Source organism: Phoca vitulina, unplaced genomic scaffold (genome assembly GCF_004348235.1).
Source record: "Phoca vitulina isolate PV1807 unplaced genomic scaffold, GSC_HSeal_1.0 scaffold7, whole genome shotgun sequence".
Classification (NCBI taxonomy): Eukaryota; Metazoa; Chordata; class Mammalia; order Carnivora; family Phocidae; genus Phoca; species Phoca vitulina.
The window spans coordinates 35,152,771-35,175,437 of NW_022589710.1; the positions used below are offsets into that span (position 1 = coordinate 35,152,771).

General features: G+C 37.5%; 1 protein-coding gene across 3 annotated transcripts in view; it reads right to left on the bottom strand.

Annotated features, from left to right (window-relative positions):
• KCNH5 (potassium voltage-gated channel subfamily H member 5) overlaps window positions 1-22,667 on the bottom strand; it is a 298,912-nt gene that overhangs the window by 223,601 nt on the left and 52,644 nt on the right. For all 3 annotated transcript variants that reach the window (XM_032405260.1, XM_032405262.1, XM_032405261.1), the window contains exons 5-6: window positions 17,088-17,203; window positions 10,783-11,175 (exon numbers count right to left, since the gene is read on the bottom strand). In XM_032405260.1, the coding sequence (XP_032261151.1) occupies window positions 10,783-11,175; window positions 17,088-17,203 (509 nt within the window). The remainder of the gene's footprint in view (window positions 1-10,782; window positions 11,176-17,087; window positions 17,204-22,667) is intronic.

Sequence of the window (22,667 nt, forward strand, 5' to 3'; positions counted from 1 at the left end):
AGACATTAAGAGAATGCCTTAAAAGGGGCGCCAGGGTGGCTCAGTCAGTTAAGCAGCTGGCTCTTGATTTTGGCTCAGGTCATGATCTCAGGGTCCTGGGATGGAGCACCACATTGGGCTCCAGACCCTGCGCTCAGCAGGGAGTCTTGAGGATTTCTTTCTCTCTCTTTCTCTCTCTCCCTCTCTTGTAAGTAAATTAAATCTTTAAAAAAAAAAAAAAAAGTATTAGAATACTATGAATAACTCTAAAAGAAATGGACCAATTCCTTGAAAGATATAATCTGCCCAAATTCACACAAGAAAAAATAGGCTATTCGAAAAGAACTATATCTATTAAACAAATCAATTCAGTAATAAGCTTCCAAAATAGCCCCAGGCCCAGATGAGTTCATGGGTGAATTCTACCAAATATTTCAAAAGAAATATACCAATTTTCTACAATTTTTTCCAGAGGTGGAAGTAGATATGATACCTTCTAACTCATCTTTTGGAATCCAGAATTACCCTACTACCAAAATCAGACAAAGACATTATGAGAAAAGAAAACTACAGACCAATATTTCTTGTGAATATAGATGCAAAAATCCTCAACAAAATATTGCAAATATATAATATGGCCAACAATATATAAAAATAATTATACAATATGGCCAAGTATGATTTTTCCTAAGTATGCCTGGCTGGTTTAACACTCAAAAATCAATTAAGATAATCCATAACATCACAGACTAAAGAACAAAAATCACATGATTATATCAATAGATGCAGAAAAAGCACTTAATAAAATATAATAGTCATTCATGATAAAAACTCCCAGAAAACTGGTAACAGAGGAACTTCCTCAACTTGATAAAGAACATGCATAAAAAACCTACAGCTAACATTATAATCACATAAATACAGATGTATATGAGGAAAACCACAAAATTCTAATGAAAGAAATCAAAGAAGAACTAAATAAATGGAGTGATATCCCATGTTCATGAAGAGGAATACTTGATATTGTCAAGATTTCAGTTCTTCTCAGGGTGCCTGGGTGGCTTAGTTAGTTAAGCGCCTGATTCTTTTTTTTTTTTTTTTTTTTTTTATGTTGGTGGAGAAAGGGGAACCCTCCTACACTATTGGTGGGAGCGCCTGATTCTTGATTTCAGCTCAGGTCATGATCTCAGTGTCATGAGATCAAGCCCCACATTGGGCTCCATGTCAGCAGGGAGCCTGCTTAAGATTCTCTCTTTCTGAGGAAAAAATAAAACAAGATGAAATCAGAAAGGGAGACAAGCCATAAGAGACTCTTAAGCATAGGAAACAAACTGAGGGTTGCTGGAGGGGAGAGGGGTGGGGGGATGGGATAACTGGGTGATAGACATTAAAGAGGGTATGCAATGAATGAGCACTAGGTATTATATAAGACTGATGAATCACTGACCTCTACTTCTGAAACCAATAATACATTATATGTTAATTGAATTTAAATAAAAATAAATAAATTTTTAAAATAAACAATAAAGAAATATTCTTTCCCCCCTCTCTGCCCCTCCCCCCCACACTTTCTCTATTTCACTCTCTAAAATAAATCTTTAAAAAAAAATGTCAATTCTTCTTAACTTGATCTATAGTTATAACACAATCCTGATCAAAATCCCAACAAGTTATTTTGTGGATATCGATAAACTGATTCTAAAGTTTATATGTAGAGAAAAAGTTGTGAATAGCCAACTCAATATTGAAGGAGAAGAACAAAGTTGGAGGGCAGATACTACCCAACTTCAACATTTGCTTTAAGTCTATAGTAATCAAGACAGTGTGGTGAAAGTAGAGACAAACAGATCCATGGGACAAAACAGAGAGCCCAGAAATAGACCCACGTAAATCTAGTCAACTGATTCTTAACAAAGGAGCAAAGGCAATACAATGGAGAAAAGATAGTCTTTTCAACAAATGTTGCAACTGGACATCCAAACGAAAAAAAAATCAATCTAGACACAGACCTTAAATCCTTCATAAAAATTAACTCAAAATGGATAACAGACCTAAATTTAAAACACAAAACTAAAACTTCTAGAAGATAACATGGGAGAAAATCTAGGTCACCTTGGTTTTTCTGATAACTTTTTAGATACACCAAAGGAATGATCCATAAAAGAAAAAATTAATAAAATGAACTTCAGTAATATTAAAAACTCTGCTCTGTGAAAGATATGATCAAGAGAATGAGAAGACAAGCCACAGACTGAGAGAAATATTTGTAAAAGACATATCTTATAAACAGCCATTACATAAAATATACAAAGAACTCTCAAAATTCAACAAGGAGAAAATTAAAAACTTGATGAGCAAAAGATCTGAACAGACACCTGACCAAAGGAAATATCGATGGAAAATAAATATATGAAAAGCTGTTCAACATCTTATGTCATTAGAGAATTGCAAATTAAAACATTAAGGAGATACCACTACACATTTATTAGGATGATCAAAACCCAAAACACTGACAACACAAAATGCTGGTGAGGATGTGGATCAACAGGAACTCTCATTCACTGCTGATGAAAATGCAAAATGGTACAGCAGCTTTGGAAGATAGTTCAGCAATTTCTAACAAAATTGAACATAATCTTCCCATATGATCCAGCAGTTGCATTTCTTGGAATTAACCCAACTGAGTTGATAACTTACTCCTACACAAAAACCTACACACAAATTTTACAGCAGCTTTATCCATAATTGCCAAAACTTGGAAGCAACCAACATCTCCTTTAGCAGAAAAATAAACTGGTATATCCAGGCAATCTAATATTATTGAGCTCCAAAAAGAAGTGAGCTATGAGCCATAAAAAGACATGGAGGAACCTTAAATGCATATTAAACATGAAACAAGCCAATCTGAAAAGGCTACATACTATATGATTCCAACCATATGACATTCTGGAAAATGTAAAACTATATAGACAGTAAAATGATCAGTGATTGCTAGGGGTTGGGGGGAGGAAGGAATAAATAGGCAGAGTACAGAGGATTTTTAAGGCAGTGGAAGTATTCTGTATAATACTGTAATGGTGGATACATATCATTATACATTTGTCCTAAACCACAGAACATACAACATGGACTTTAAGTGATAACAGCGTGTCAATGTAGGTTCATCAATTGTAATAAATTGTAATAAATGTACCACTATGGTGGGGGATGTTGGTAATGAGAGAGGCTGTCCGGGGGGGGAGGGGGGGAGTTGGCAATCTCTGTATGGAAAAGCTCTGTACCTTCCTCTCAATTTTGCTGTGAATTTAAAATTGGTCTTAAAAATAAAGTCTATTATCATCTATGCAAACACACTGATAAGAAAAATCAATCAATTCCAAGGTGGACTGGACAGTGTTTCTATGGATTTAATCTAGGAAGATGAAATCTAGGAAAACTAAGAAAAAGAAATATTAAATATTAAATAATCCCTACCTGTACCACTCAAACATTATTTTAAATTATCTGTAGGCTTTAATGAAAAAGTAATGGCAACCAAATTGTATTAAATAGCAATTTCTAAAATGCTATATTTGGTAGAGGGTCTGAGATTCAACAGAAGGGAGAAAAAGAGATCAGAAGCTGAAAAAGTCACCAAAATCTACAAGCATAATTAGCTTCTTTAATTTCCAATTCTTGATTTGATGGCTAGATAAGAAACAAAAAATATGCAATCTAAACAATGTATACTCAAACACAATAATTCATGTGGCAGCTTCACAAGCATAATCTGCAAAAAAATAATTTAGAAATCATTTTGCATAAGATTTTCAGAAAATTAAAAATATTTATATATTTTTACTTAGCAATAGCTGTCCCATTCATTTGTCCCCTAAAACAATGCAAAAGTGATCTTTTCCCCATTTCAATTTGTCATGACCTAGTTTATCATGTTTACCACTTACTAATACCACTCACTATCCTGTGTATCATGTTTCCTAAGTTCACTTACACTACCAAATGGTACATTATCTTCAGCTGCCATATCTTTCTCTGATGCCCTATAATTCAGTTCTCAGTTCCCCCTAGCCTCCCAGAAATCAGGTTCTGAGGACCACCCAGAGCTGCATTCAAATGCACCTACAAAAGAGCTTGATTCTATTCCTTGGATTCCTAGTGACAACATTTTTACCCTGTGTTATGGTTCCTAGGAAATCTGCATACTTCTCAAACATAACACTTTCCTCTAATGCATGCTGCCTTCTGTGCCTCACAGCTCTCTTACAGAATCACATATCCAGTTCATGAATTCCTAGTAAATCAAATTACATTCAGAGAGCACATCAACTGAGACAATCATAAAAATAAAGAGTTATTAAGTCATGCACCTGTATCACGTTAAAGGATTAAACTGCTACTTTCAGATTCATACTCTCCTATTCCCAAGCTACCACCAGCTCACTTCATCATTCTTAAGTTTTATGTCGTTGTACAATCTACTAAAACCTTGCTAACACTTCATTGCTTCAGGTCAGTGAGTCACTGATATGCACTAAGAGTAAAAAAGGATTATCAAGGAGATGGGCCACATTCTTCACCATCACAAGGCTTATAGTCAAGCTGAGGAAACAAACATACACAAATGAAATAATAATATCCTCTCAGATATGCAAAATTCTGCAAGCAAAATTCATTCATATCTCTATTCCCATTTGTTCCTTATAACCACCCTGTGGTGTAAGTAATTAGGTATTCCTTTCCTTTTCTTACAGACACAGAAACTGAGAGCCAGAGTAACCATCCCAAAGGCTCACAACAAACATGTTCTAGGGAAGGCATAAGACCCCAGATCACACAACAAATGGTTACAGTGCTCATGAACACACACAAAGCTACAAAAGAAAAATAACTTTAATTATATTGATGTGCACTCAGGTACATAAATGAAGATGAAATACGATGAAGATATTCATTACAGTTGCTTGGAAATAATCATTTTTAAAAAAACAAGAGGCCCAAAATGGAGTCACCAAACCAAGACTTAACACCAACTTAATTGCAGTTTCAGCCTCTCCCAAGAATGTAATCTTAACCAGTCCATCTGGAATTACCTGGTCAGCTCTAGTGAGGTAACTGCCTGATAGAACCCCTGCCTTCTAAAGGAAGGTGACCTTGCCTGAAATAACCCACTCTTTGCTAATAATGTCCTTGTCTTGCCCCCTTCTGTCTATAAAAGTCTTCTATTTTGTATAGCTCCTCAGAGCTCCTTTGTGTTTGCTAGATGGGATGCTGCCCAACTCATGAATCATTGAATAAAGCCAATAGGATCTTTAAAATTTACTCAGTTGAATTTTTTTTAACATAATGCAGGAAGGTTTCCCTGAAGAAGTATGTTCCAGAAAGTTGGATGTCATGTAACAGATAATACAGAGCTGACCCACAGGAACTGAACCAGAAGGAAGTCAAAAATGCATAAAATAATGTCAGCAAAGAAACTGGTAGACATATGGATATATCTAAATAAGTATTGAAATTAAATAAGACAACAATATAATAGTTAAAAGAGAAAGTTAAAAACAATATAGAAGCAAAATACAAGACAATAATAATTTGAAAGATGAGAAGATGAACAGAGGTCCTTGAATTAATTAGGAGAAGGGTAAAGATACTAATAAGCCACATATTGACGCTAAAAATGTTAAGAGTAATCAATGAGGGGTGCCTGGGTGGCTCAGTCGTTAAGCGTCTGCCTTCGGCTCAGGTCATGATCCCAGAGTCCTGGGATCAAGCCCCGCATGGGGCTCCCTGCTCGGTGGGAAGCCTGTTTCTCCCTCTCCCACTCCCCCTGCTTGTGTTCCCTCTCTCGCTGTGTCTCTCTGTCAAATAAATAAATAAAATCTTTTAAAAAAAAAGAGTAATCAATGAACAGAAAAACTTCCAAACTAGCGGAGGGAATCCAGGAGATGAGAGAAAAAAAATCCAAAAGATGGAAGAAAAGAAGAAAAAGGAAATAAAAACATAGAGAAAAGCAAAGAAAAGGCATTTTAAAGTAGAAAAGAATATGCTCAAGTAAATCAACATGCAATTAATCTCGATAAATATACATAGATTAAGCTTGTCAGTTACACTCTCAGAATCCATATACTATCTTCAGAAGATACAGCTAGAGTATAATAATCTATAATAATAAAATTTAAAATATAGAAATATATATACCAAATACTATATGAAAGCTAATTTAGCTCTACTAGAATCAAGCCAAATAGACCTTAAGCAAAAACAATCATTAGGGACAAAGAAAGTGAGAAAATAATGTTGAGGAAATCTCCCAGACAGGATAGCAAAAATAGAAAGTGCTGGAAATAGGAGAGAAGAGAAAAAGAAAATTAGAGGACTAGTCCAAAAGGTACAATATCTGAATAAAAGGAGGTCCAGCAAGAAAAAAGTGGGGGAGAAGGGTGGAGATAATCATCATAGGAAAAAGAAATTAAGACATAAAACGTGCTTTTCCAGATTGAAAAGGGCCACCATCAATGCCCAGCCAAACTGATGAAAACAGACCCACACTAAGGCATATCATCAGAAAGATTCAGAACCCCAGGACAGAGAGGATACATCAAACTTCCAAAAAGAGCACAGGTCACATGTAAAGGGTCAGAAATCCTAATTATCTCTAGCCTACAGTATTATAGTTAGCCAAAGTCAATCATGTGGCAGGGGGGAATAAAGAGAGATTTGTTTAAGAAAGTGATGTTGATCGAATATTGCTCGCACCAATGTAATGAGAGAAGATGTAGACAATTGGCAGAGAGTTTAGTGTTTGAATTAGAGATAAGTACAAAAAACTAAGCAAACAATAAATCCAGCTATTTATCAACTCTGAGGAAAGTGCAGAAAAACAATCATAGCACGTTTAAGGTTCCACCATAAATATCATATTTGTAGTCATAATGATATTTATTGACCCAAAAGAATGATATACCTGTATTGTGAGAATGAGGTGATGAGAAGAGTACATGGACATAGTAAGGGCTAGAACCTCAAATGCCACATTGAGAAGTCAAAGACAAGGCCTAAAACTGAAAAACCAAGAGGTAGGTACATAATCTTTTTGTTTGCTGACATGGAAGAAAATAATAAAAGAATCCCCTAAACAATTTGAAAGTGGTTGCCTCTAAGGCCTTTTTTTCTTTTTTCTTCAAAATGAGATATTGTCAATCATTCTTCATAGAAGTTTTACCAACTTATAGTCCCTTGAGCAATGTATGAGAGTGCCCGTACCATCACTTTATCAGTTCGGGTCCCCTACGGAGTGCTGCCAAATCAGGGTTAGAGGTGCAAGTTTTACTGAGATAAAGGTCTGGGAAAGATAAGGGAGGAGGGAGGGGCCTTCAGACCAAAATGCGGGTCTGACATGGGTGAAGGGGTATTGGGTAGAAGAGCGTCAGACCACAGTACAAGTAAATGGGGAGCCCCAGAGCAAAAGTTACTCAACAGAGGAGTCTTGTGTTGAGAAGGACTAGACTAAATTATAATATTGCCCCCATTCTTAATTATTGGCTAAAAGTAGCCTTGGGGAAATATGGCCTCAGTGTGTGAACTGCAGCAGATGAGAAAATGCAACAGCTGTCAGTCAAAAAAAAAAAAAAAAAGCCTGGGGGGTTGGGGAATGGGTTAGCCTGGTGATGGGTATTAAGGAGGGCATGTATTGAATGGAGCACTGGGTGTTATACGCAAACAATGAATCATGGAACACTACATCAAAAACTAGTGATGTAATGTATGGTGATTAACATAACATAATAAAATAAAATTTAAAAAGCCTTTATTTATAGCATTTTAGGCTTTCTAAGTGTAAATACTCCCACTGCGGTCAGTTTCAAGCTACTAGTGTGACAGTGTAATGACTCACCGAATGAATGCTGAGTTTGGAAAAGATCCTAACAATTGGCTTTCCCAAACCAAGAGCAGGTTCCAGGAAGCTATGAACTGTGCTCCAGACAGCAGGTTTCCATGAAGGATGAGCTAAGCAGTGCACCTTCTTAGCTACTATACTCACCAACCTAGTGCGTTAACAGAGTTTTTACTGCAACAGTGTGATAAGTGAAAATGGTATGTTGGTGTAGTTTGTAGTCTTACTCTGCATTTTACTTAATATGCATGAGGCTGAGGATCTCTTGATATATTTATATATTATGTTAAATGCATTTATTATTTTGTAACATATTTAGTGTATTTTCTATGAGCTGAGCCAATCTTTTGATTATTGTTATTAAAATCCTTTTATGCCTATGTTCTAAATAATTGAAATCTTAATATATTGATCTTAATATATTAATTCATATAGTAAGTGAAATACAAATACTGCTTATCATCTCATCATATTTCACATTTTCAAAATTAACTCCTTTTAACCCCTTTCAGAGGGTAAATAGGAAAGAAATAAATGTACCTTTAAAAGCATGTGTAAATGGAATCTAACATTAGGAAACAATTTACTATAATTCCTCCTTTTCCCGTAATTTTTAAAGTAATGTGTACAGCATCAAAACACAATATCTACACTAAACTTTCAGGGAAATAGTTTTTTTAATATTATTAAAGTTAATTGAGTGTAGAAATTTTATGGGGAAAAAGTCACTGAATAGTTTCTATCTACCTCCCAACATACGTAGAGTAACAACAATACAGTAGAGAATTTTCCATCTGAGCAGTCTACAAGGACAGAGTAGAATCTTTAGGGAAATTAAGTTTGTAATATTATCATTATGAACACATTTTAATAATAGATGCATTCTATATTGACTCATTTTTACATTATTAGTTGAGATTATTGGTTGCATCCTATCAGCTTGCTGTAGCAAGTTGGAAATCATCCACTATTAGGGTAAAAGCTATGAAGCTCTGGATGAAGTGGTCTTTTAAGATATTACACATTTTTAGGGACACCTGGGTGGCTCATTCGGTTAAGCATCTGCCTTCAGCTCAGGTTGAGGCCAACATAGGCATGTGAGCCCTCTGTGGCCGGAATTGTTTGTGTGCTGTGGCGCACACAGGGTAAGGTCGGGAACGCCCAGGCCTGAGAGGGGGAAAAGTCTCCCTCGCCTTGTTGTGTGCCTATGCCTCAGGCATCCGGTCAGCTGAGAAATGGCTCATGATGTTTTGAGTAATCTTGGGCACATTGTTCCTTGTGACGCCCACCGAGGAGAGTGGCTTCGTGTGCGGGGATGTGATGATCAGATAACATCCTGCTTCAAATGTATATGCGGGGTGTTGTCTAATCTCAGCATTCCTGCATAGGATTTGATTCTATCTCTATGTAGTTTCGGGGAATGGGTCATGAAGTACCTTTGCACAAAAGCTGATCAGAGAATGAGATTTACTTAAGATATGTAATTATTCCGGTGCAACCGGAGTTGATTTGTTTTTGTCCTTTCTTGCGTAAAGAAGTATCGGGATATCTTAATGCTTACATTGTCAATCAGTAACAATATATTTTGATTGTAAAGAGTATATAAGATGTCAAGAAATAAACGGCAGTATGCAGTTGCAAGTGCTGCCTTTGCTCTGCATCCCCTGTGTCCTGGTGATTTCGCGACCCTTACCCAGGGACCCCAACGCACTAGACGTTGACATCAGGTCATGATTCCAAGGTCCTGGGATCGAGTCTCACTTTGGGCTCCTTGCTCAGCGGGGAGCCTCCTGCTCCCCCTGCTTGTGTGCACTCTCTCTCTGACAAATAAATAAATAAAATCTTTTTAAAAAAAGATATTACACATTTTTAATATTCTTTTAAGATTAATTTTTTTAGAGAGAGTGTGTGCGAGCAGGAGGAGGAGCAGAGGGAGAGAGAAAGAATCCTCAAGCAGACTCCCCATTGAGTACAGAGCCCGATGCAGGGTTCAATCCCAGGACCCTGAGATCATGACCTGAGCTGGAACCAAGAGTCGTCTGCCCAACCAACTGAGCCACCCAGGTGCCCTCCACATTTTAAGTATTTCTAGTTGTGCAGGTAATACTGAATGAACAGGACCTTGAACTAGACCAGACATCAGAAGTCATCCAATATAGTCTCTAATCACAAATGTACTTAGACAAAATTTAAAACAAAGGCTATAAAGAAGAAACCAAACAGGCAAAAATTTGAGGATTTTCCATAAAAGTTTTTTTTTTTTTAATGTTAACTCAAGCACTGCTACCATATATATCTGGAGAGGAAGAGTCAAAACATCTATGGATGCATAGAATGCTACTGTTTTCCAAAGAAAATACATCTATTTCATCTCTCTTAATCAATTACCTAATTCATAACTGTATTTGACCCCCAAATGCTCTGCTTTTCTTCTGTTCCACCTCCTCCAACCACAACCTCCACTTCTTCAAACCACAACATCGAACCACAACCACTGTCTTAGTAATTGGTATTATCAACCAGAAATCAAGAAAAAGAAGCAGATGAAAATTAAAGTCATTGAATAATATAATTTACAGCAAGTAGGGTGAAAGCTGAAAGTGGTGGCTAAAAAGAAGTTTGGATTGGGGCGCCTGGGTGGCTCAGTCGTTAAACGTCTGCCTTCGGCTCAGGTCATGATCCCAGGGTCCTGGGATTGAGTCCCGCATCAGGCTCTCTGCTCAGCGGGGAGGCTGCTTCTCCCTCTCCCACTCCCTCTGTTTGTGTTCCCTCTCTCACTGTGTCTCTCTCTGTCAAATAAATAAATAAAATCTTAAAAAAAAAAAAAGAAGTTTGGATTATCTGTAAACTCCTTTTATCTTAATTTTCTCAAAACATACGGTCCACAGTACTCAGAAAAAAAAGAAACTTACCTCATCCACATTTTCAAAGGCATTGATGATGTCATAAGGTAAACAAGACAACAGATCGATCACAAACCAAGTTTTCAGATAGTTCATCCTTATCAGCTTGGGGTCAGAAATGACCTCTCCACCAGGTCCCACAAAGGTCGTGTGAAAATTTAAAACAATGTCAACCAGAAAGATAACGTCCACCACACTGTCCAGCACCAGCCAGGCTATGTTGTTCTGCTTCGTTTTGAAGGAAACGTTATAAGGAACCATAATGGCGGTGTAGAAGGTAAGAATTAAAATCACCCAATCCCAAGTAGTTTTAAAAGCACAATAGTGTAAAATAATGTGTGGTGGCGTCTTTGGCGCTTCTTGCTTATACTGAGGAAGGATATCTGATCCCAGCTGAAGAACCTAAAAGAGAGACAATGTGTATATAAATGACTTGAACATCTCTGTACAGTTAGTAATGAATTCAAACTTACTGGAAGTCAAACCACAGTGTATTTTTCATGACTCCTGGTTTCAAGACCAGTCAAACCCTAAAGTTTTGTCTCCCTCTTCTGAGTTGTACCAAAGTTTGTTTAAAGGAAGTTAATCTTTCTGCTGTTCTATCTGGCTTTCTCTCCAGTGGCCAACTGTTGGTTCACAAACTGGCCCCCAAACACCAAGGGCAAGGAGAGAACAAAGAAAAGGACAGACCACTCCAGATCGTTAGGTGGCAGTTTAATAAGCAAGGGAACATACTTACAAGGCTTGTCATAGGAAACGGTAAGATGAGTAGACCTCCGCACCCACCTACCAGAATCTTAAAAGCTTAATAGATACCCTAACTGGATCCAGTCACATATACAGTCCAAATGGTCTCAACAACATCCTACTCTTTCAAGGCTATGTCCTTGAAAATGGCTCCCACTGTGGGAATGGTTGGCAGAGTGTACATTCCAAGGACCAGAATGAGGAGCCTCCGATTGCCTGGGTCCAGTTCCGGGGTCAGCCAGCAGTCACATCCTCTCAATAACTTCCTCCAACACCAACACTGATCCACAGCACTGCTGGATGTCCACTTATGGGATTGCTTTCTGTACACTCACTTGCAAGCCTGCCTAAAATCACACATCTCTGATTGTCCAACAGTTATTTGGGTGACTCACCGTTATCCATTTTTCACACATACTTAGCACCTCAGGGAGCATAACTTTGATTCTGATGGCCTCGCTGAACCCCAGGACCACACTGTTGGTGATCTTGCTGTTGAGTGGGACTCAGCAAGGGCCCTAATGAGCGGCATAGTGATAACAGGGTTGTAAGTGTTATAGCCTGCTTTTTCCTTTTCTCCCTTCAATCAGGACTTAAAGAATTGTGTTTCCTGTCCAGATGCATATTTGCTTTGGAAAAAAGAAAATGCTAAATACTCAGGTTTGCTTCTCCATACCTTTTTGACAGACGGAAAAATTTCACTGCAAGGTTATATGAACCTTGACTTACTCTAAGCAGGTCTAATTAAAGAGACAAAGGGAAAAAGCAGATGACAGAGCAAGAGTAGAGGCCTGGGCACTGCTGGGCAAAAGTAACAAACACAGACTTAGCATTGCTTTCCAGGACCTGGAACTTGGAAACTGTGAAAAAGAGTTGAAGGAATAGATCAGAGAGCTCTGTTCCATGCCATCAATGAAGCTAAGGCTGAGCAAATCTATGTGTTAAGGAATTTGTAAATGGGACTTTGATAAATATTTCCAGCAGCTTTGTCATCTTATATATCCAAGTGTTTAGCATCTCTAAGACTAATGGGATCCAGAAGGTAGCAGTCAAAAAGTTATCATAAGGTTATAAATGCATTAAATATTTGAATATAAGAATAGACATAAACAAAAATACCTATTAGCACATAACTCATACGCCACAAAACAAAACAAATATACTAGCACTTCTTGAAACTCGACAATTATCCTGAAAAGTTTCTCTTGTGCATAGAACTTACATAACTGAAAACTAAGTATATAATACCCATTATTAATATTTGAAATGTGAAAAACATCATTAGTATTCTCAATAGTTGTGTATTATAACTATTGTTGTTTGTTTGGGGGCTATCAGAACTATTTAGAAAGATTTTTATGTATTTATCCTCATTATCAGTGCCCCAGCCATATTTCTCCCATAAGGCCTTAGATTACTTAGCAACAAATTTTCCTACCAAGAATATAAGCTTCATGTTGGGATAGAGCTTTATGTAGACAGAATCAAACAGAATCATGGCTTCTCTTTCTCTTTATAGCCACTGATCGATCCATTCCAATTTCACCATGTTAAACGTGAAAATTTTCTTCATAGTCAATGTTAATATTTTACCATCTATATTTACACAGCCTATAGCTGAAGCACAAAGAAATCAGACTTAGAAAATAAACTCAAGTGCCAGGGTGCATTTATGACCTTCATGGGCCCTAGGCATTTTTGCCTTCCTGGACCCCTTTCTCCATAAAAAAATAAAATAAAATAAAAATTGCATTTTACAACTGCATTGTTACAAAGAAGAATAAATTATTATAAATCCAACTTTTTTACCTAAAAGTTCAATTTTTCCTTCTACTGTTAATAGAAATTCAGACATCCCATGGACCCCTAAAAATGCTGTGGTCCCACACACTGCTTATAGACAAGTTGACCCTGCTCAGCACGCTGGCAGAACATAAGATGTCTTCTCTAGAGATGGAATTGGATCACTCCTGAGGTTAGTATTCCTTAAATCTGGCTACAAACTAGAACCATTGGGAGAAATTTTTTAAACGATGATATACTCATACCTAGAAATGCGCCCCCACTGACAATTAAATTCATCTTGTGCGATCTATATTTTCAAAACCTTTCCTGAGTGATTATAATGTACAGTCCAAGGTAAAACTCTTGTGTGATATTTCCTTAGACATTCAGGACCCAGTTCTTCAGACAGTGACTTGCATATGTAAAAGGATCCAGAAATGCTACAAGAGGGGGAGGAGAAGCAGGCAGAGAGAAGGAGGAGGAGGAGCATGGCATCAACCACAAAGGGACACTCATGCTCACACTTTGATCTCTCTCATATGCAGAGCACGACTTTAATCTTCACTCTGACTCTGGGGCGCTTTTATAAAGCCATGAGTAATAATCCTTCATTTTCGTTGCTAGTCCACTTGTACTTTGAGAAGTGACGAGCCTTAGGTGGAGGGGGATGAAAACACATTTTCAGATTATTTTTGTACCAATACAAACACGTTCTTTCTCTCTGAATATCTGAGAGCACTGACACTAATAGAATCAGAACCAAGGACATGGCATTGGTACAGATATTTATCTTCACCCCTGTAAAAGTGAAAAGCTGAAGCCAGTCAGCAGGAAGTCAGTTCTTGTGGACAACTGATGAACTACCTACAAGGAGACCCAGATCTTTGAAACCAGGAACTGGCTCCAAATGTAGGTGTCCCGATGGCACTGTGATAAAATTTATATGTCTTGGAAAAAGTGAAAACCTGAAGTTCAACAGCAAATCCAAATAGTCAGGTTGAACAAATTATATGACTCTGAGTAAAATTTTTGAAATGATATCCTTCTGCTAACTTGTTGCTTCTTTTGGGTCAAACTTTGGACTAAGAGCACATGCAGACAAAATATCTTTTGAAAATCTCATTATTTCTTCATGTTCTCTGAAATCAAGCCTATGACCTGACAGAAAACAGTTTTGTATCTGAGTCAGGTTTGTGAATTAGAGATGACCAATAAAGAAACTATCAATAATCCAAAGGCGATGCAAAAATAAAATAAAATCAGATGGGAAGAAACAGGGGTGAAATTTCCTCAAAAATAAAAGTAAAAAATCATGTGCTATTGAGGGGAAAGAAACTTCCCACTTGATGCAGAAGGAAAAAACCAATGAATGTTTCAGGGTGCTAAGGTAAAATATTTTCCTCTCTATGGTCCCTTCCTCTTGTTCTTGCCCAGTTGTACAACGGAGAAAAGAAAAACTCTGAATAAGGTATTGTTAAGACCCAGAAGGAATCATGACTATGAAAGTCAGCAGTCACAGAAACATGTCCCTCCACTTCAGCTTGATTTGTAGAAAAAAAGGGACAACTCAAGGCAGAAAAGAAAGCTTTAAAATCAAGTAGTACTTTATAACAAGCATCACTGACAAAGGAAGTTGTATCTAATAGCCTGCTTTAAATCTTGTCCTAATTGCATATTGTCTTTTAAAATATTGTGATTATTATTATTAGTTAATATTTAATTATGTTAATGTCTTACCTGGGCTTTTAAAAACCTGATTGCACATCTAAGTATTAATCTCTCCCCAGGCTAACAGTGCTATTTAGAGCAGAAAGCCTTCTAAGTCCCCTGTTAGCTATGGTCCAAGAAAAATCCAGAGTCCTCCAAATTCAAGGAACAAACTTTACTTCCACACCCTCTCCAAACCAAATTTAATATCTGCCACTAGTTTAGAAAGTTACTCTGGAGCTCTTCAACTCACTTTTCTCCAGCAGAGCAAACTGATGAACATATATATTTAATTTCATCTTTCTCTTCTTTGGTAAGCTACCTCAGAATATTCTGTGAGTGCCCACTAAGTGCTTAGCCAAGCTTTTGTAGTTTAGTTAGCTTTTGGCATCATTCACACCAGGAAGACAAGTGATGATTACAGAAGACACATGAACAAGAAAGCTTTTAGCGGCCCTGGAGTTCTGTCCTCAATTCCTTTTCTCTCTGGTTTCAATATACTTTCTCTGGGTAACATCATCTAGTCCTAGGGCACCAAGGCCTGAAATTCAGACCCAGATATCCCTCCAGAGCCAGACCCAGAAATCCCTCTGCCTTTTTTTTTTATTATTATGTTATGTTAATCACCATACAGTACATCATTAGTTTTTGATGTAGTGTTCCATGATTCATTGTTTGAGTATAACACCCAGTGCTCCATGCAGTACGTGCCCTCTTTAATACCCATCACCAGGCTAACCCATCCCCCCACGCCCCTCCCCTCTAGAACCCTCAGTTTGTTTCTCAGAGTCCATAGTCTCTCATGGTTCATCTCCCCCTCCTATTTCCCCCCCCTTCATCCCTCTGCATTTGAGGCATCTCCACTTGGATTTCCTGTCAGGCACTTTAAACTTAACATCCCCAAAACTGAACTCATTCCCACTGTCCCCAAACCTTCTCTTCCTTCTCTTATATTTGTCATTTTATTAGCCACAGTACTATCTATCCAGTTGTCTTTGACTCATCCTCTTTTTCACATTCAATTCTTATCTATCAACAAATGTGTTGACTCTAATCTTGGAGTGTCTGGATCTGCCCATTTCCATTTCCGGTTTCCTTGCTTAAAGCCATGGTCAATCTAGCTGATTTACTCTTAGGTTTTCTTAACTAGTTTCCCTATCTACCCATTCAACACAAAGCCACTAGGTTTTTAATCATTTTTGTACCACAGATCCCTTTTGGTAATCTGATGAAAGCTATGGACCCCTTCTTGGAATCAAGTTTTTAAATTAATACAAGAAAAACATGGCATTGCAAAGAAAACCATAGGGACCAATCTCCCTTTGAGAGGTTTCTCTAAAGCATAAATGTGATCATATCATTTCCCTGGCACATGGGACACCAACCACCACTGTTTCACTCTACATAACTTTAACCTTTCCTTCACCTGACTTCACCCACACTGAACTCATATTCAAAGTCATCATACTCTCTCATCTCTGAGCCTTTGCACATGCTGGTCTCCCTGGTAGAAATGACCTGCATCTCTTCTTTACCCATTTCTCATATTTTTCCTTCAACATTCACTCACCCCAGGTATCACCTCACTCAGGTAAGCCTCCCTAGAGCCCCAAGTCTAGGCAAATGCTCTTGTATGTGTTCCCACTGCACCCTATCATCCTATTTATCATATCCTATTGTCAGTTTCTTCTGCTTGATCTTTAGTTCCTTGATGGTAGAGCCCATTGCTTATTCATCTTCACATCCTTTGTAAAGTATCAGGCACAGAGAAAACTCTCAATGAGTTTGTGCTGCATACATAAATAGATAAAATGAGTGAACTTCCTATCTCATTTACTCAAAGAAAACCTCACCCTCTACAAATACCACTTGGGATGTCATGAACTAGTTTCTCATTTCAAGAATATGATAAAATAAAAAGAAATATTTAAAATTTCTGTAATTCCATAAGGGAAAAATAATTAGAAGATAAGTACTTGTAAAATAATAACCAGAAATACCTATATTGAATCATTTGGGGGGAAAAAATGTACCACCACCACCATCTTGGGAAGGAAAGTTAGTCTCCCACTTACTTCAGCTAATCTTGAATGTTTGTGGACCACCTCTGTTTTATTCATTGGCGTGAGCTGCTGCAAAACACTTCGGCTATTTGTCAAAGCCCGTGTCAATCGGGCAAATTTTGTCCAACCTTAAAAGTAAGGAGAGAAAGTCTCAGTTTTTCACATATAATGAATATGGAACCCAACATTCTTGCTAATATTCAAAGGATCTAAGAAATAGCACAACATCCAGAACTAATAAAAAGTATCAATCTAAAGCATTTTATTTCTGCATAAACATAATCACATTTCAAGCGCAGCTATAAAGTAATGAGTAATTTTTATATGTGACCTTTGTGTTTTGCTCATATCTATTACATAGTCTCAGTAGCCAAGTTACAGCTGCCCACAAAATTCTGTGCTCCCCCTTGCATTATATAGATTTGTTACTGGAACACAGCTGCCCAGCCATGACTACACTTCCCAGCATTCCTTGCATCTAGCTGTGTCCATGTCCCTAGTTCTCATCAATGGAATAAAAGCAGAAATGAAGTGTGTCACTCCTACACATGTGCATGCCGCAACATAAGAAGCAAGTGAGACTTCTCTACACTTTCTTCCTCTTTCTACCAGCTGGATGCAAGTGACAACAAGGCCCCAGGGAAAGGTAAAGCACTGAATTAGGGCACAGAAGATTGCCATATGCCAAGGATCACCTGCCTCGGACTGTAATGTGAGCAAGAAATAGGCTTCTGTTGTGTTAAGCCACTGAAAGTTGGGGGCAGGGGTATTTATTATAGACTAATAAAAACAGTTCTACTGTGCATTGTGTGCAGATATATACACATAAGAAAATGAAGCCCAATTTTGACAAATCTCACATATTATGGTTCTTATCACACTTCCATCTTTTCTTGTTACATAGAAAAATGTTATTTCTCTCTTAACAACTACAGTGATAGCTAAAGATCCTTCCTTAAATATCTAGAATCCCTAATATTGTTTTCTGAAAGAGTAGTAATTTTAACTTCTGGGGGAAAGGGATGTGAATTTAATGAGAAAGAAATTTCTTCTGAGGGCGCCTGGGTGGCTCAGTTGTTAAGCATCCGCCTTCGGCTCAGGTCATGATCCCAGAGTCCTGGGATTGAGCCCCACATTGGGCTCCCTGCTCAGTGGGAAGCCTGCTTCTCCCACTCCCACTCCCCCTGCTTGTGTTCCCTCTCTCGCTCTCTATCAAATAAACAAATAAAATCTTAAAAAAAAAAAAAAAAAAAAAGAAATTTCTTCTGAGGCCTCAAATTCCTGTTACTAAAATAATTAATTTCAAGGAAATGTGAATAAGTAGAGCAAAACTAACCATACTCTGGTCCTATCTCAATTACCCTTTCTCTACATATCCCAAAGACTCTAATTTATTAAAGATTCCATTAAGACCATGTGATAATTTCTATGCTAGTGCCCCTAACTAGGTTATTTGTCAAATAACTCCTTAACAAGGAAAACTCCTGCTGGTCCCAAGGAATAACTGTAATGGCAATGATGAAATTTCAAACAATGTGACAAAAGATGAAGGAAGAAATCCTGGGCAGACACCTGTCAAATGTCTTTCAAACTATACTAGGTAGATTACATCATAGTTTACTACCATTCTTCAGGCTAATTCTGACTTCAGTTAAGCTTTGTATTTCCCTACCAATTCAGCTCCGTCTATGGTATCCAACAAGTGGATTAGAAAATAGGTAAACTGGTATCAGTTGGTAGAAGGTCCTTAATTCTTAATTAATGGACTTTATCCTAGTGGCTAGAAGAAAAAAAATGTTAGGCCTTGAGAATTGTATGTAACCCTAAGGTTAACCCTGTGTAATGTGCTAGAAAAAAATTTTAAAAAAGGAAGCACCAGATATGCCACCAGCTCTCTAAGAACTTAACATCAATGTAAAAGACCAATATGCAATCTCTATCACCAATCTAGACTCTTCTTCTGAGGACTAGACCTATCTAGTATCTAATCAGCCATTAGCCACCTCTTACTAAGATAGTCTATAGGCATCTGACAACATGTCCAAAATTGATCTCATCATCTTCTCTCTCCATCTCCAACTCCACATCTTTCATGTATTCCTGGACTTGGTGAATGGGCCCATGATATTTCCATTGCCCAAATCAGAAACTTGAAATTTACCATCCTCCTTCACTATTATCTCCACATCCACATATCCAATCACTTCTAAGTCTTATAGACTATAACTTATTAATAAATACTCAAGTTGAATCTCCTCTCTCCATCCCTATATGTCAGACAGTATATCATCTTCCACCCGTGCATCTTAAAGACTATACTCTCTATCTGCTCGCTGACCATATACTCCCCAAGCAACTCTCTACATTGCTGCCAAAGTGCTTTCTAAAGCACACAACTGGTCCACGCCCTTCCCTTATTTCAAACTCTTTAAGAGACCCCTGGAAGCCTTCAGTATAACATTGCATATCCTTGGTATATAGGTCATTTAGTTTCTGATCCCAAAGATTGCTCTGCATTCATCCCCTTCTACTTATTCATATATACTCTGTATTCCAGCCTTACTAAAATCAGTAGCAAATTAAAAAAAAAAGAATAAATTCAAAACTAAAATTAAATCTACTAAGAATTCTCTGTACACCCCATGATATTCAGTGTTTCCAGGCTTTCATGCATTTACTGGCACCTCCAGACTCAGTTAAAGCATTATCTCCTTCTGGAAGCTTCTCTGATCCACTCATAGTGGTAAGAGTATCTTCAGATGACAGTAACAATGTTGGCACCTGAAATATTTCTTGTGATCATTTCTCTTTCTTACTTCAACTGGATTTATAATTGCATTGAATATTTCTAGAAACTTACAAGGCAATGTTATACTTATTGAAGCTTCATTTTCCTAAGACAAGTGATGTTACACATCTTAGTACTTCTGAGTACTGGATTTAGAAAGAAGCCCATTTTTATTCCCAGAGTTCAATAAGGTTTATCCAGAAAATATTTTGAAAAAAATTAAAAGAGATATTGGAGGAATAAATTCATTGACATATAGAAGAATACAAATCATCAAATGGCATGCATTCTCTCATTTCCTAGGATAATGGCTAGGGTTAGGGCTTTCTTATAGTCCTCAGTTCTAAACAGTTAGCACTTTTTTCAAGACCCCTATACCACCCCTTTCTCCTCACTCTCAGATTACCTTGTCAAATGTTATTGAATAAACAGAAGCCAAAAGAAACATAATAGATAGCCCTCAATTTCCCTTCTGTCCCCTCCATCTCAAGACCCACCTGTATGGCACTGATTCTTGCCTGCACCTTTATCATCTCAGAGTAGTAGACATTTGCTCTTTTCTGATCATGCACATGTTCTATTCATGAACATTTAAGTAGTTTCTAGATTTTCACTATCACTAACAACACCACAGTGAATTTCCTTATGCCTATCCCTTTGTGCCCTTGGACACATTCGGAATTGCCTATGTTATTAACTAAATTAGTTCATTTGATCTGTCACCAACCCCCACTATACAGTCAAACTTTGAAAAAGTTGAGCAGCCATACTGTCTAGGTCAGAGAAAAAAGACACATCAGCAGTTCTAACTTTTCCCAGTGATACATTTACTGATCTCACCTTTACAGAGACCTCACTGGTGTAACTGATTATTCAGCACAGTTCGCTGATGTTACTTAGATGTGGTCGATATGGGGTAATGTGAACAGACAGCTGACTATGAAGAGCCTAATACTTGCTCTATGAGTTGTTCATGGAATTATGAGAACATTTGTTCTCCTAAAAGCTCAGGATGCCATCTCCTTCTTAATAAAACATTAGTTTAGCTCTATTGGGTTGCAATTAACCTCTTTGTCATGCACTGCCTAATCTTAAAAATAAGAGGAAGTCACAGAGGCAGTTAAATCAATCTATTAGACTGCAACACAAGATTCTAATCTATACGAAAAAAGCTTAGGTAAACAATTATACTCTTGGCCAAAGAGACTACATGGCATAATTACTCATATTTCATCTGTTGTTTCCTCTCTATAAAGAAAACCACTGGCTTCCCACAGGGGAAGGTTGCTATTTTTGCTGTTAGCTTCATTCTGTAAGAATTTTTTTGTCTCAATTATTGGCATGAAGATGCCATAACTATTTGGCACAGGATATTTCACACTGTGAGTGTCTTGGCAGTTTTGGAATCTGTTTGAAAATACCGTACAGGATAAATGGGCAGAGATTCTGGCCATCTCTTGTAGAACACACATGGATAATCAACGAAATGGATTTCTTGGCTGTAATTTTTCCCCTTTGTATTATTACAAATGATGAATCAGGTACCATTGACTGATTATCTGAGCAACAGTTCCAAGATCTCAGTACCAGGAACAAAAGATAACAAAAATGCTTTGCCCCCTTGAATTATTATCAGTAAATTTCTTGGTTCAAAACAGTTCAATTCTGTCAGAATCAGAGTGTTCTCAACATGTGCTTAATTGCTGTAGGAAAAAAGGTGAGCAGGGTATTAATGTGGCCAAACCACAATAATAAGTTTCCACTGGAAAGGATGAGACAGCATGGTGCAATAGAGAGAACATGGGATTGGAAATCAGTCACACTTTGCATGTCAGGATCTTCAACAGTAAAATGGAGATAATGATACTAATTTTCAGAATTATAGGAAAGAGCAATAAAGAACATAAACTTCCTGACATATAGTAACTACTCCATCAAAACTGGATTCCTTCCCCTTCGATGGTTTTTACTACCATCCGTCATGGTATAAGTCAGAGGTATCACTGACATCACTCAGTGCCATTCTTTTTAAGGGAAAAAAAATCAACCTAGAATGAAGTTTTGGTATTATAAGATTCATTATGAGGAAGAGGCGCACTCAGATTGGTTGGCTGCCATCATATTATAGTTACTATCCCAGATACAATTTAGAAATAAAATTCAGAATTAGCCTTTACTCAACTCTTTCAACCATGTATCTGAGTTTCTTGGTAAAAATACCAAAGCAAGTAGGAAATTGATGTCAATTCCAACCTTGGCAAATCCTCAAAGGACTTAGGCCCTTGCTCTAATCACTGGCCCCTTTTCACATTAAGAAAGTCAAATGTAAAGTGCTGAATAGCAGTGGCTATGGGGGCACTGTTTACTTGTTAATAATCTCAAAGGGAAACCTTTCAATGTTTCAACCATTAAGTATGATATTTGTGTAGATATCCTTTTTGTAGATGCCCTTTATCAAATTTATTAATTGTCTGCTAACTCGAAGAAGAATTGAAGAAGAAGAAGAAGAGGAAGAGGAGGAGGAGGAGGAGGGAGAGGAGGAGGAGGGGGAGGGGGAAGGTAAAAATACCCTTGCTCTGGGATTAAAAGTTCCATTCTGGCCTGCTAAGGTATGGATTCACTTGTCTATTCTGTATCTTAAAATACTATTTCCTATGTCCTAGGTAGAACTCTATTACCTAAGTATTTCTTCAAATTTTACAAACACCCTCCATCTCTTCCCTTGCAACAGCCTCAACTCCCTGATACTTTGCCCTGATTCTTTTCCATTCACTCACCTTACCAAATCCCAACTCTGGTTAAAT